Source organism: Hippocampus guttulatus, chromosome 12 (genome assembly GCF_054856545.1).
Source record: "Hippocampus guttulatus isolate MCC_2025c chromosome 12, RoL_Hgut_1.0, whole genome shotgun sequence".
In the NCBI taxonomy this organism is placed as follows: Eukaryota; Metazoa; Chordata; class Actinopteri; order Syngnathiformes; family Syngnathidae; genus Hippocampus; species Hippocampus guttulatus.
The window spans coordinates 14,553,139-14,568,321 of record NC_141272.1 but is presented as its reverse complement, the minus strand read 5'-3'; the positions used below and the strand labels follow the sequence as shown (position 1 = coordinate 14,568,321).

The following is a 15,183-nucleotide window of genomic DNA, read 5'->3' as shown; positions in this document are numbered from 1 at the left end:
TGCCGTGACAATAGTAGCAATCGACGACATTGTTGTTGGCTACCAGCAAGTGAGACGATCTGGATTTGAGCCAAATGGTCTCTTTGTGAGATCGGTTCACAATTTTTTTTCGTATAAAAGTTGCGATTCGCCGTACATGATTTGAAATGATAAAAAACGTATAAAATACGGGGAAAACGTACAAGTTGACGGGTATGAAATGAAAAGAAAATTCCCCCTGTCAACGAAACAAAAGACGTTCTATTAGTAATTAGAGATTTATCACAAAAATATTACAGTGTCTATTATTGACGTGTCATCACAATAATTACATATTTAGATAAATTAAATATGAGACATAACCTGGCATTGTTATGTATGAATCTGTTGAGAACTAATTTGGAAAGTAAGAACACTCAAAACTTGTCATCGGCTTTTTTCCCGACACTTCGTCATATTTTACGTTTCCAATCTGATGCTGACTGCGCGTGCGCAGACGTCACCAGCGGGATGAGCCTGCCATTAGGCGGGTGATGGCACTGAGATTCCCTCACATTAATCAAATAAGTACAGTTTGTCAGCCCCTCGATGTGAGGGCACAACATATATCAATTTACCCTTTTTATCGGAGCACTTTGGTGTTCGTCCGTCCGAAGGGGATCTGAATCCGGGCCGTCCGACACTAAATCGTCGTAGCTTGAGAGCTAACGGCTAACTGGATTTGTTTGGGACCAGTAGCGAATATAAGGATCGTCTAATAAATCTACCGAAGGGACATAACTCACGAGCGGTAAGCAGCTCTTCTGGAAACGTGTCCGGATTTGTAGTTTCTCGCCAGCAAAGTTGTGACTCGTTGTGGTCATCCGAGGTTACTTTCTTTCAGCGCAGTGTTTTGCTAAGGGTAGCAGCTAAGCGTTGACACACGTTTGTAGTTCTTCAACTAACTTTAACCATTGTCTCTTTTCTTCCAACTAATATGAGCACTGTATTTCATATGATATTGGGAATATGCGATGGATAAAGTAAATGCAGGAAAGTGTACTGTATATTCAGTCAACCCTCAATGTTCGCGGGGGTTAGGGGACAAAACCGGCCGCGAAAAGCAGATATTCGCGAATATACCGTATTTTCACGACCATTCGACGCACCGTATGGTTGGGCGCAGTCTCATTAATGGGTGCTATTTCTGTATTTTACACATAGACAAAACGCACTGTATTATTGGGCGCAATTTTAAAGTGGTAAAACATACGCCAGCTTAAACATACGGCATGCATGCGCGCACGCTAAAAACACGTTAGCTTGTAGCATACGGTAGCATGCCAAGACATACAGATACAAGCTAAAAACACGTTTTTAAAAAGGCAACGGAAAACTGAGTTCCGTTGTATTTTATTTAGCCATCGTACAATGTACTCACGTTTTTCGATCAATCATCACCCAGAAATCCATCAAAGTCCTCTGTATCAGAATTGAATAATTGTGCAAGTACCGGTAATCCATCAAAAACGCCGTGTTCCCTCTCGTTGTCAGTCACTCTCATTGCCATGTGGCTCCACAGAAATGATGCCGGCTTTGCCAAAAACTCGAACAACAGTGCAAGCAGACACGTTCGTCCAAGCAGCCACAATCCATTCGCAAATTGTGGCGTAACTCGCCCGGCGCTGCCTCTCACTCTTTGTAAAGTTGTGTTTGCCATCGATCATTCATTGTTCCCATGCCGTTCGCAACTTTACTTTGAACGCCCGGTTGATGCCGATGTCCAGCGGTTGGACTTCTTTAGTCAAGCCTCCGGGAATAACGGCAAGCTCAGAGTTCATTTGCTTGACTTGTTTTTTCACCGCTGCTGTGAGATGGGCACGCATGCCAAAAGCATAACCGATGGCTTGAAGTTTGAACTGAGCTTCGTAGGCGTGTCTCTTTGTAGAATTTATTTTCGGGGGTTCTTAGAAACCAAAACCGAAGTTGTTTTGCAACAATGCACATAGCCACACTCTATACAGGTGTTGGTACCTGCTTGTCGCGTCCCTTTAGCGTCCACTTACACGCCCACCCTTCACTGATTGGCGGACTTCTTCCCCGCATGCCTGTCACTCACGTCTGCCTTTTCTCGCTCTTTCTCTCCATATATGTATATATAACGCCCACCCTTCACTGATTGGCGGACTTCTTCCCCGCATGCCTGTCACTCACGTCTGCCTTTTCTCGCTCTTTCTCTCCATATGTGTATATATACACGCCCACCCTTCACTGATTGGCCGACTTCTTTGCCGCATGCCTGTCCACAGTCACTTTCGCCTTTTCTCTATATAAACAGCGTGTCGGCTGTCAGTCAGGTTCTGGAACTCAGCGCATAGACAAGACGCTCCGCATCATAAGGCGTCCTGTCCATTTTGGAGAAAATTTTAGACTTTTAATGGCGCCTTATAGTCGTGAAAATACGGTATTATTATTATTATTATTATTATTAGGAGTAGTAGTAGTAGTACAGGTATTATAGTTTTTCCGCCAAATGGAGATGCACCACTAGTTTTGCGTTCTGAAGAAACACATGGTGAGTAAAATAGTAACACATTAAACACTTTATTCATCGGGATTTAATGCTGCAAACTTGTTGTGCTGCTCCTTCTGGTGTACCCGCCTTGCTGTAATCCTGTTTCTTTTTGTGATTGATGGCTCCAATGCCTCCACTGGCTGCACAGGAATAAGGTGGAGGGGGAAGATGGTGTTGCCAGATCCGGACGCTGAGGTGGCAGTCCCCTCTTCGTCGGGCAGTAAAGGAAAGGGGAAAGGCAAAGGGAAGAGAGAGGAACCACTTTCTCTCGATGACTGTCTGTGTCCGGTGTGCTTGGATTTGTTTCTGGAGCCGGTGACATTGCCCTGCACACACACTTTCTGCAAGGTGAGTACTCGCACATGCCGGAAGGAACTTACATTGTCGTTTGGGTGGATATGAGCTGGAGTCATTTAACAAAAGGAGGCGCTTAATGTCCAGCGCATGTTTTTGTGTTCAGGGCTGCTTCCTGGAATCGGTGGACAAGAGTACGCTGTGCTGTCCCATGTGCAGGAAGCGCGTGTCTACTTGGGCCCGGCTAAACAACAAGAACAAGACTCTGGTCAACCAGCAGCTGTGGACGCAGATCCAAGTCACCTTCCCACAACACTGCCAGCGACGCCTCGGCGGACAGGATGCTGTCAACAAAGACGACCTGACGGGTACTCCTGCAGCATCTCAAAATACTTAACACTACACCGTAGTTCTCCATGTGTTATTCTCGTGCAGTGGTTCTTAACCTTGTTAGAGGTACCGAACCCAACCAGTTCATATGCACATTCACCGAACCCTTTATTCGTGAAAAATAAAAAGGAGTCTCTGTTAGCGTTTTTCCCCAGGATGAGTCAACCTGGTGAGCTGAGACAAGAATATCAGGAACAGATCAGCAAAGTAAGTTTGATCTCCATGGAAAACACAACCACTGTCGAACCGTGTATAATACTGCTCCCCCAAATCACAGTTAAAAAGCTGTTTTTTTCTCTGTACTCGCGTGTGATACACTGCCCCCATTTGCCGGTATCCTTTATGATCACAGTGACTAATAATATGAATAAATACAGATTCAACACATCCCAAAGTGTAATTGCTTTTAAAACCAGGTTCTAAACTATGCTCTTTTCCCATACCTGTACAGTTTGTCCTCAACTTACAAATATTATAGGTTCCGAGTAGGGCTGAATGATAAATTGCATTTGCAATATAATTGCGATTTGATAAAACGCAGTTATGTAATCGCAAAAGCCACGATTTCAATGGTCATTGAGACGTGCAGTGTAGGGGAGGAGGCAAGGGAGAGATGTCATTGCTGTAAATAAAGCCTGCGCAGTAGTTACCTGGAATTTTTTGTGAGTATTTTGTCTCCTGAGACCATGAAGAGTGTCTAACATGTTCAGTCTTTTCTGCCACGCAAGGTTTAAAAAAACATATAATTACACTCTTTGATCTTGTGCGCAATTAATTCCCATTTATTGATTTAATTTCATATGATTTGATTACACTTTAAATCTGCTATCTTACCTTGTGTTGTTGTCAGCTGTCCGAGGAGAAACGAGAGCTAGACGAGGAGGAGCAGCGTGCCAGCGAGGAGTACATCCACAGACTCCTGGTCGAGGAGGAGAAGATGCTGCTGGAAGAGCGGAGGAGGAGCGAGGAGGATGAGAGGCTGGCCTGGGTGCTCAGCAAAGAGCTGGTCTGTCACAGTGTGGAGACACTTTAACACTTCCACAGATTTTCAACTGTGATGAAGGGGGCGGGAACATATCTCCCACAGTAGACGGGTTCACTCTAAATGACGTCCAACGTCTGATAAAGATCCAGCTTTGTTACGAGTCCCTCATTTTTCTTGTTGTAGAACGCTGCTCCCGTCTCCCCGGACAACCGTCATCCTGCTCACATCACTCCAGCCAGGAAGAAAGTGAACACGGCGGGGCACATTGAAAAGTCAGTGACTTATTTCCATCTTTTTCAAAATCATTTTCGCCGAATCGACATTTGATGTGTTTCATCTGTCATGTCCACCATTTTGTATTTTTATCATTCAGGTGTGTCTTATTAAACAAGAAGATTGTGGGGAAAAGTTCATTTCATTAGTTCAAAAAGTAATACTTCTACCGATTCACTGAACAAAAATGCAAAAACTTTTCAGCAGGTCATTTCCCGTGTAATTTGAATTTTAAAAATAATTTTGTTTCTTGTCATATTTTTCATTTGTTTTGCATTAGCTATTGGCAATAATTGCCAAAATATTACAAATCAAATCATAACGTTTAACTCATTCAGTACCAGCCAATTCTAGACCAAGTCTGAAAAGACGTTTAAATACGTCTTTGGGAGTGAATGAGTTAACTGTGTACAGTTAATGCATGTACATTAATGTATGTATATTTCTCTTTTTAAATGACTGAAATTGAGTACCTTGTCCATCATATTGTACTTTATTAAGACACGCCTATAAATACACCTCAACTGTGAAGTAATTTTCCGAAACTCCCAAATGAAATACTTTTGTGTCACAAGTAAAGTAATTAAACAAAATACATGCAATAACGCAATTTGTATTTCTTAAATTCAACAAACTAATCATTTTCTCCAAGTGAGACCCTGACAAGCGACAGTGTGACGTCACCTTAAGACGACAATCGTGGGGCTCTCGATGGCAAGTGTAGAAAGCCAGTCAGAAATCGATTCGGAAAGCTATGGTTTCAACTTATCTGAGGGGATCCAGGTGTTAGAAGAGGAGGTTGTTGGCAAGATGTATGTTGGACCATACATGTACGAGCCAGATGCTCGGGATGCGGAAAATGTTGTGCCCGAACGGCCAGACTTGGAGTGGAGATAAGACCAATCGGGATTGGAAGAACGGTAAGCTGCATAGCCTAGCGTTAGTATTTGAAAGTCAATGCTTACGCCCGATGGGATTACCTACTTGGTCCACGTATTCCCGCTCGCACTGAGAGCCACACGTTCTAGTTGGTTGGTGTCCTACATTGTCATTGCTAAAGTAGTTCTGTGGTCATCACAAACGTTCTTATTCTCTGGGTGCGTGTGTTTGTGTGTTTACAGGTTCTTTTGTCGACTTCCTTCCAAGTCGAGCCCGTCAGGCTGCAGCTCGGCTTCCACTTTGATTTCCAACAAGGTGTGCCAAAAATATTTGAATATCTTTGTTGTCGTTCTAACAAGTAGAACAAATTGGAAGAAACATTTTAAAATCTGTAACGAGACCGTCAATGCATTCATATTTAGAATTTTTTTTCCCCACTCGGGAAATAATGATACCAGTCATCATCTGTTTCACGTCACACCACTGACTGCATTAGCCGTACGGAAATGTTTAAAGTCACATTTTAATATTCTTACTTGACATACAGAAGTTAATTTACCTGTTTTCAGTAGTAGTTTAAAAACAATTCCTTTTTTGATTAGTTTAATTGAGATAAATGCAATACAAAAATACATTGAAAAAAATGCAAGTACAAAATTACAAACGCTTTAATATACTTTATGATTTAAAAAAAATCATAGTTATATATTAGTAGTTAAATATTTAAAAAAAAAACGTGAGCCTTCGAGGGCACCTTGACAGCAATTTTAATCATGTACCTGTTTAATGTCATCAAAAGGCAGCCCCAGAAGCAAGATGAAAACGGGTGGATTAATTTGCTGAATTCTTATTCCACTAATTCAATATTAACCAAAATATTGTGCTTAGACTAGAAGGAAGTACATGCAATATATTATTACAGCGATTACCTATCTATTCATTTATTTATGTATTTACTTGACTTCCTGTTTAAAATCACCAAAGCCGAATGCAACGATTATTAGGGGGGGGGAAATAATCGTCAGAACTGGATTTCCCTCTGACTGGTTGACATTTTCCAGGAGAATATCCTCCTCTCTCATGGGCATCCCCTCCCTCTTGCGGACCTCTACGGCAGTCAGCAAGACCAACCGGACCACTCTCGCCCGGAGGCGCGTCACCGCAGAAGCTGTCAAGCTGATGAAGGAACTTCCAAGAGGAAAAGCTCTGAACATACCGACGAAGAGGAGGCAAAGCGAGGATGCCACCGTTCGCCCTCTTCTTCGTCTTCGCCCCTAGAGGGCGCTTTAGTGATACAGGCGGAACTGGAGGCCAAGCTGGAGAGGCGCCGTCACCAGGAGGAGGTTGACCGGCAGATGGCGCTCCTCTTGCAAGAGGAGCTCGACCAGGAGGAGAGCCGGCAACAAACGGACCGGAGAAAAGGCTCTGCCGACGAGTACCCCCTCCGACGCGGGACCCCCAACTCCCACAGGAGAAACCCCAGGACTAACAAAACCTCCCCCATGTCCCTGTCCTCCTCCTCACCCTCCTCTTCCCCGGAAGCATCCACCTCCTCCTCGCAAAACGAAAGCGGCCAACAGCCCACCCTCACTGACATGTTTTCTGGCCTGGGCAGCTGAACCCCCCCCCCCCCCCCCCCCTCCCCAAGGAATGTCTCACTGGCCCCTGTGTGCTCGCCCCACAATGGGGTCTAAAAGCTGCTTCCAAGAGACAACAAAAACAGACCAATTTGAGCCTTAATACTGTGAACCCACGTATATTTGCGGTTCAGCTTTCACAAGTTTGCCTATTTTCCAAATTTTAGGGGCAACTTATCCTCCGTTTCTGACTCAAAAGCTCACCTGGTCACTGCTTTGTGCTCAGATCAAAGTTTTGTTTAACATGAAAATATTGTTTTGCCACGAATTTATGGCATTTATAGTGAACCCCCCCCCCATACATGGTTCGGTATTTTCGCATTATCACAGTTCTGTGTTTACAAATTCGTCTATTGATGGGGGCAGAATCTTATCCTTCGTTGCTCACCGAAAAACTCGCCTATTCTGTGATTTTGTGCTCAGGCGATAGCCATATCTTGCCATCCTTACATTCATGATACCGCTTATCCTCACTAGGGTAATATAAAAAATATAGCACTGGTGCTAAGCAGCTTCAGAGGGCTATAATTTATTCATTCGCTTTCACTGATTTGTTTTTGTGAGAACTCGATTCGTCAAAACTTGTGTTTTTGCTCAGGCCAAAGTACTAACGGAATTGCTTGATCGCCATCCAACAGCATCTTGATGTTAAGGACGAATGTTGAAATGATTGGAAACACAGACAGGCATTCATTTAGACATAATTAGTGCTTTCCCTTGCCCGATACGCAATTGCAGACCTTTTTAGGCTAAAGCACAAATTATGCCCAGATTTTTGCTCTTCGTATCTTCATGTGGGTTGAAATGTTGAAATGAAGTCAGGAGCTTCATTTAGTCATGCCATTGTCTTGTCTAAAAGAAAAAAAATATATTTTTTGGCAATATTGTGGCATCTACAGGTAATTACAATAGTTTTTTTAGGAGGGTTCCGTATTGGCGGAACTTCACTGCCATTATTGGCCACTTTTATGCTGCCTCTCTGCCAAATTCAGTGCAGCCTGCAATGATTCACATGCCTTTTGTGCTGAACTCACAGACGTGGGATAGTGCTGTTGTGGTTTGCTATCTTCAGATAGTCCCAGGGTGATGTTAGTGCCTGGCTACCCACTGTCGCCTTACACAGCTGACGCCCCACCTCTGAAAAGGCGGTATTGGTATTTTACACCAAAGGATGGCAAAACTTGAGAAAAGGTTGCTTAGATGAGCAGGGTGAAAGCTTAATTATCTGCTGCGGGAAGATGCATTGGCTTTGTGAAAGTAAAATTTCAGGGGGAAGTGTCGTGCATCCACAAAGTATGTAGATCCCACTTGGATGTATTTCTTGTTGATTTTTGGGTTAAATTTATTCTGTTTTACGTTTTTTGTTTTTGGATGTTGGAGCAGATTACGTCACTTCCTGAATTGTTGCTCGTGGCATTACCTCCTTTTTTTGGCTGCTCTTACTTTAATTTTCGAATAAATAAAATAGTTATTGAAAATCCTGTGCTTTTTTAAAAAATCTGACAAACACTTCACTCACTAGTGCAAATGACGTTACTGTCGAATATCTTCGTTTCATAGTAGTGTCACTGTGCATTTTTATTAACATCGTATATGTAAAATACATGTACACATGTAAGATCAAAACGAGTATTTACATCAAATTGTGCAGCATGTCCATGTAGTTTTCATAGGATTCAATTCTCCAAACTTCACATAGATGGTATACATTGTATACCATCTATGTGAAGTTTGCTTTTAGTCTTGGTCGTGAATGTATTCCATTTGTCCATTATTTACTAATTACTTGTCCATAATTTTTATTTAGAAAATAACATTTCTTATTTTTATTCATTCTTAAATCTAACCTCGGCGGCGGGAACTTTTGTCTGTAGTTTCCGGTTGTCAAGCACGACTCGACGACGCCAGGCCACGTTGGCGAACTGTTCTCGCGAGGTTTCACGCGCTCAATTAAACGTCAGCTTCGGAACAACGTGAATAGTGGACGTTTCACGTCGAGCCAATTTCTTGTTAGTTTTGGAGCTCTTTGGACTCAACGAGTTTGGTTCCCGAAGCCCGGGAAGCCCATGCACAACACGGTTGTGTTCTCCGCGGGTTAAATAAATACACGATCGGGATTTGTGCTGCTCCACACACGCCTGCTAAGCTAAGGTTTAGCAATACGCCACAGAGAGCCTTTTCGAATTTTTGTCCTCGTTTGTGGAAACGGGCCATGGTTTTGTTGAAGAACCTGCGACCTCCTACTGAAGGAGTTCGGCTCCAGCAGGCTGACACGGCGGCCGTCATGGACGGACAGAAGTTGGGCAACGGGACGCTCTATGTCGCCGAAACGTAAGTTGGCGGAGCATTCGGAATGGTGTTGCTGATGCTACTTTTTACCTTTAAAATATAATTTTCAGCATGTTTACGTGATTCAAAACAATTTGTAAATGATTGTATTAGTGTTTGTTGTGTTTAATCTGATTTATATTTAGGACCCTGATGTCAGCTTTACACGCACGCTTGCAGGAACCGAAACATCCGATAAAGCTAGACTCGGAAAGTAAAGTAATAGCAGAAAATAAACCAAATCCAACCTTTTTTACGTTATTTCGAATTCAGACAGACTGCACATTTGTTGGCAATAGAAACAGTTTTACTTGAGTTGGTATTTAAAATGCTTTCGTATGTATTAGCCATAAACCTAAATTTTTCGCGAGCACTGTCGTAACTTGATACCTTCCTTCAAAATAAAACTGCACAACAATGGCAAGAAATTGAAAATGGACTCGGAGACAAATCTTGAACTGATTTACAATCGTTTTAATTAAGAATCTTTTGGCGCGTTTTGTGGCTGTTTTACTTGGTTTAATATGTGTGGTCTGCCACTGACTGGCCATTGTTGTCTGCATGTGTTATGACAGTCAATTATCTTTTGTCAGTCCATTGTTTGTCTATGTATCCTGCACTTTACTACAGCCTAGTTGTGATCTGAGATTTGCACTCGGAACCTTTGTGGCCTGAGTAAATAAAGCTCCTAATCTTAGATGAACAAGGTACCAAGGTATCAAGATGATACAATATCACACCAAAGCAGTATTTTTAAATAAGACATGGCTTTGGTCTGACCACAAAAATGACAAATAGGTTACTTTTTACTGAATAACAGGTTCCCAAATCAAATCAGGGAGTGTTGAACCACAAATAAGCAGCGGTTCCTGTGCTTATATTGTGGATGTAAATTTAATGAGTCAAAACTTAAAATGTGTCTGTAGGGATAAAGTTGACACATTACTTAACTATTTGCAGGCGTCTGTCGTGGTTTGATGGCGCGGGGTTGGGTTTCAGTCTGGAGTACCCTACCATCGGCTTGCACGCCATCTCCAGAGATGTCAGCGCGTACCCCCAAGAACATCTCTACGTCATGGTCAACGGAAAACTCAGCGGTCAGGACTCTACACACCGTCTTAAATGCTCTGCTCATTATTTTGGGTTTGCTAATAGGTCTTTTCTTCCATTGAAAAATATTAGAACATTTTAGGGCTGCAACGATTAATCGAAAAACCAACTAATTTTTTTAAAAAGTCAACACGGTCGCCGTTGCATGTTCAATGGCATTATTGAACAAGCCCTAAGAATACACGTTACAAGCTGCCGACAGCCAAGTCTACCGACATGCAGACTGACAGCCACCTCTATGCCCCCTTTTTCACTGACACCCACATCACTCATCAGGCCGGGCCCCCATCTTTTAACGCCACTCGCATTCAAAGTCACATATACGACAGTGAATTTTCTGACTAGTGAGGACAAATAATGCACTAGTAGATGGACCTTAAACTGTACATCAATGATATGGAATACATGCCCAAACAGCTTTCTATATGCTACCTTCCTTCCAGAGGAGAATGAGGCAGAAATGTCGGAGAAGCCGGCTGATGAGGAGGATGACGGAGTGGGTAGTGAGGAAGATGATGCTGATGATGGAGAAGATGAAGAGGAAGGAGGTATCACAGAGATTCGATTTGTGCCCGGTGACAAAGCAGCATGTGAGTCCTTCCTTCGTTTCTTTTATTTGAAAACCCCATGATCATTTCCGTTAGCCTCCTATGGCGTTGTGCATTACACGTTGCCATTAAGCTAGCGGATTTTTTTTTTTTTTTTTAAGACAAAATTATGTTCCATGTTTGCTTGTATTCCCTCCCAACTTTCTACACGTGTGACCTTCAATTCTTGTCTGTCCATCTGTTCTTATGCCTCTTTGTGTCTGCCTCTCTGTTCGTCCATCCGTCATTTGTTCGACACACTTTTGTGTCTCCAGTGGAGTCAATGTTTGCGGCTATGTGCGAGTGTCAGGCGCTGCATCCCGACCCTGAAGACGAAGACGACTCCGACAATGACTTTGAGGGAGAAGAGTATGATGTGGAGGAGGCCGGTAAGACGCACTACTCACGACATGCACTGCTTACTACTTACCAACCATAACTACCTACTTCCCATAACTACTGCTACTCGCAATAGCTAGTACGGTATCTGTCAAGAATGTGACAAAGTGAATTAATTATTTACTTTTTTGTCTTTCCTTGTGTGTGTTTACAGAGGCTGGTAAGAACATCCATCACACTTGCTGAACTTGAGCCCGTCGTTTGCACAGCAACCATCATCCATTTTAAACAGTGTCTATTCATGTCTGGATTAGAGCACGGCCATGCCGACATCCCAACTTTCTACACGTGTGACGAGGGTCTGTCTGCACTGACCCAGGAGGGCCAGGCCACACTTGAGAGGCTGGAGGGCATGTTGGCGCACAGCGTGGCACAGAGATACCACATGGGCGGCGTACGCACCGAGCAGGGAGACGCACGCTTCGAAGGTGGGGTTAAAGTACATTGTATCAAAGTAGGGATGCATCCATGTTTGCTTGTATTCCCCCCACTAACATTTCAATGATAATTGCACTTATGATCACAGGATCGTTGCAACGTCATCCCTGTGTCCCTCTCCAGCTTTGAGGCATAACCACTCAAAATCAAAAATAGCCCAACTTCTTCTTGGCCAACCCGCAGCTCGAGAGCCGCATGCGGCTCTTTGGCTGGTTCAATATGACTCCCGTGCTTTCACACGACAATCCCGTTACTTGATTGACATAGAGGGCAACCAATCAGATGACTGAATCACTGCTCATGCAGAGACAACGGCGCTAAGTGCTAAGCTAGTCAGTGAACTACCTCTGTTTTTTAGGCAGGGGTTCCCAATGCGTTGATCGCAATGGACCAAGAGCAATGTGTGTGGCTCTTTGCAGTAACACGGTAAAAAAATTGGCTCCTAGTCTCTGACTGGTTGGCCACCCCAGCGTTAGTGTAATGGTTGCATTGAGTGGAAATCGGAAAGCCATGCCTAAAGAGTAAAACATTTGGATACTACATTCCGAGCAACAGAGCTAACCCAATGTAAAGGACGCCACCCAGTGCTGTGCGAGTGTATGTTCGTAAAAAATCATCTCTCCTTTGAGCCTTGAGAGCCGTTGACTTCGCGGCCCATGCTCCCAAGCCGACGGTAAGGCTTCGAAGCCCCGATTAGGTGTGGCTGAGATGGCGGAGTCGCTGCCACTGTGGCACAAATACAGATCCCACACGTCAAAGTAACATTAAAAACTCCACAGTTTTACGACATGATAGACATTTTCAAATAATACTACGTATCGTCGAAACATGAGCACACAGCACTATACTGACACAGGACGGATTCCTCTCCCACACAGTGTTGAAGTGACGTGAGATGGCTCACTTTCGATTGTTGGTTAGAAACAAGGTCAGAGAGGTAGAAGGTGGAAAATAACATTCATATTTGTAATTTCTCCAAGACTGTTAACAGAACCGTTAAGGGTGGAGCTTATCGATACAGCAGGTTTTTTTTGTTTGTTTTGTTTTGTTTTTAAATTCAACTATGGGGCCAATTTAGTCCTGGACTCGGTACCTATCCATGTACCTAAATCATTACCTTGACTTACCAGTGCCCCAACTTTGCAGCTTTTTCATTTACCATTCGAGCATTTATTTCATATCCCTGATAGTCAACTAAAGTTCAATGTATTATTAATCTTTTTCCACATTCCCCCCCCCCCCCCCACACAAAACACATCGACGTGTTCCCCGACCGCCCACCCTGCCGACCCCGCGCGTCCGCGCGCTCATCGACGTCCCGTCCGCCTAGCCTACGCTTCCATAGTCCAGGCCGGGGCGCGGCCGGCGTCAGGGACCACTCCCCCGCCGGTGCCATCACGACCCGGCCGACTTCGGAACCTAACACCCAGCCGCCGGGGACCCAACTCTCTCGCCACCTTCGGCGGCGAGCGGGGGGTTCAATGTCTCCCACCCTGCACCGCAATGACGTCGACGTGTTTTGTGTGTGTAGATGGCATGGAGGTGGATGGAAACGCAGAGGCAGGGCAGTTTGAGGATGCAGACGTTGACCACTGGTCAGTCACACACATACGCATATTACCACATACATAAACACCCAGATACTCGGTATACACTGATCCACACTGTATATAACTAATATACACAGATAGAAGTGTGATGCATAGGTAGAAATGCTATTGATAGAACTACTATACAACACTTCTACATTTGTGTATATCAGTGTATAGTTGGAGTTAGAAGTAGTCGATGTATAACTAGTATACAGATGCATGTAGAGAAATTAGATATTATATTGTTGATATAGAACTAGGTTAGCAAGACAGATGGAAAGATATGACTTGTATAGCTAGATAAATGGACTAAATAGATTATTTCCTGTGTGTGTATGTGTAGATGGACCTCAAGTGCATCATGGGAGCCGCACTTCTTCATGGCATCCTGATCACTTCGTGGTTGTCCCAAGCACTTCCTGTTTGTCGCCGTCAGTAATTCCAACTCGTGTTGTTGTTGTGAACCAAACTAGTTTGTTGCCTGTTTAACTTACTTTCTGTATGTAAACAAATGTAACAGTGTGGCATCCTTCTTAGTCGATTACCAATAAAATATGAATTTTTCTATAAATATACAGTATATATATATATTTTTCATTTTCATTTCATTTTATGTTCCCAAATCATGTGCTGCATTCATGGCTGCTTCTAAACCCAAACGGCGCTCAATTTGAATAATATTAGAATTGAAAGATCAAGTGAACAAAAAGCACGGCTAGCGAGTGCACTACACTAAATATTTCTTAGTAAATGATAACATGCCTTTTTAACGAATAATTGTTATAAGTAGCCACCCAGAAAATGTAAATTCTCATAATCTAGTCATTTGCATTTTTATAACATTGTTCTTTGAAGCAGTCTCAAAAGAGATATGATTAGAACATATTGACTTCCAGGAACTACAAGCCTGTTTTTTTTAGTTTGTGCTCTTCCTGTGATGCGCTGTTGATGATGGTTCATCATTTCCTCTTGATGGCATCCTGAAGAGATGACTGGCTGTTAGGTGCAAAATCAGCACAGATGTCATCATGCCCGCAGGACGAGAACAAATGTAGGATGAGAGAGCATGAGTATGGAAAGTGGTTTGAGCCTGTCTTCCATAGCCTCATTTTTTTTTGGGTACTGTTTTGTACACTAAATTATTTATTTATAATTCAATGATTTAATTTTTTTGTGATACTATGTTCTTCCATCCATCCATCCATTTTCCAATCCGCTTATCCTCACAAGGGGGGTATTGGAGCCTGTCCCAGCTGTCTTTGGGCAGTATGCGAGGGACACCCTGAACTGGTTGCCAGCCAATCGCAGGGCACACAGAGACGAACAACCATCCGCGCTCAGACTCACACCTCGGGACAATTTAAAGTGTTCAATCAGCCCGCCATGCATGTTTTTGGAATGTGGGAGGAAACCGGAGTGCCTGGAGACAACCCACGCAGGCCCAAGGAGAACATGCAAACTCCACATAGGGAGGCCGGAGCTGGAATTGAACCCTGTAACCTCTGCACTGTGAGGTTGACGCGCTAACCACTGGCCCAGCCGCCTGTTATTTGCTCTTGCACATTTTTGAAGCATGTTGCATATGCATTTTTTAACAAAAGTTTTAAAAATACAAGATAACGCTTTCACGGTACTTTGTTGATATTTTATTTTTCATTTTATTACTCTTAGTTAGCCTTGAAAATATTCATAGCCCGCTGTGTCCACCTGGTGCTTGGTCACTGGGGAAGCGAAGGGG

At 43.4% G+C, this 15,183-nt stretch overlaps 2 protein-coding genes across 4 annotated transcripts; both read left to right on the top strand.

Annotated features, from left to right (window-relative positions):
• Nucleotides 1-451: 451 nt before the first annotated feature.
• Nucleotides 452-8,469, top strand: LOC147197529 (E3 ubiquitin-protein ligase rnf168-like). Of its 3 annotated transcripts, none has more exons than XM_086125502.1 (8): nt 452-769; nt 2,682-2,881; nt 2,994-3,195; nt 3,360-3,424; nt 4,068-4,223; nt 4,386-4,474; nt 5,597-5,669; nt 6,416-8,469. In XM_086125502.1, the coding sequence occupies exons 2-8, from the start codon at nt 2,702-2,704 to the stop codon at nt 6,971-6,973; spliced, it is 1,323 nt and encodes a 440-aa protein (XP_085981628.1). In that variant the 5' UTR covers nt 452-769; nt 2,682-2,701; the 3' UTR covers nt 6,974-8,469. The 3 variants fall into 3 exon arrangements, with proteins under 3 accessions (XP_085981628.1, XP_085981629.1, XP_085981627.1); XM_086125503.1 differs by having other exon boundaries at nt 452-2,533; XM_086125501.1 differs by having other exon boundaries at nt 452-2,881.
• Nucleotides 8,470-8,916: 447 nt separating this feature from the next.
• clns1a (chloride channel, nucleotide-sensitive, 1A) lies at nt 8,917-14,016 on the top strand. Its single transcript, XM_086126330.1, has 8 exons — nt 8,917-9,322; nt 10,280-10,416; nt 10,873-11,019; nt 11,292-11,405; nt 11,570-11,575; nt 11,670-11,843; nt 13,385-13,448; nt 13,789-14,016. Coding segments are annotated over exons 1-8 (762 nt in total). The 5' UTR covers nt 8,917-9,203; the 3' UTR covers nt 13,790-14,016.
• Nucleotides 14,017-15,183: the final 1,167 nt, after the last annotated feature.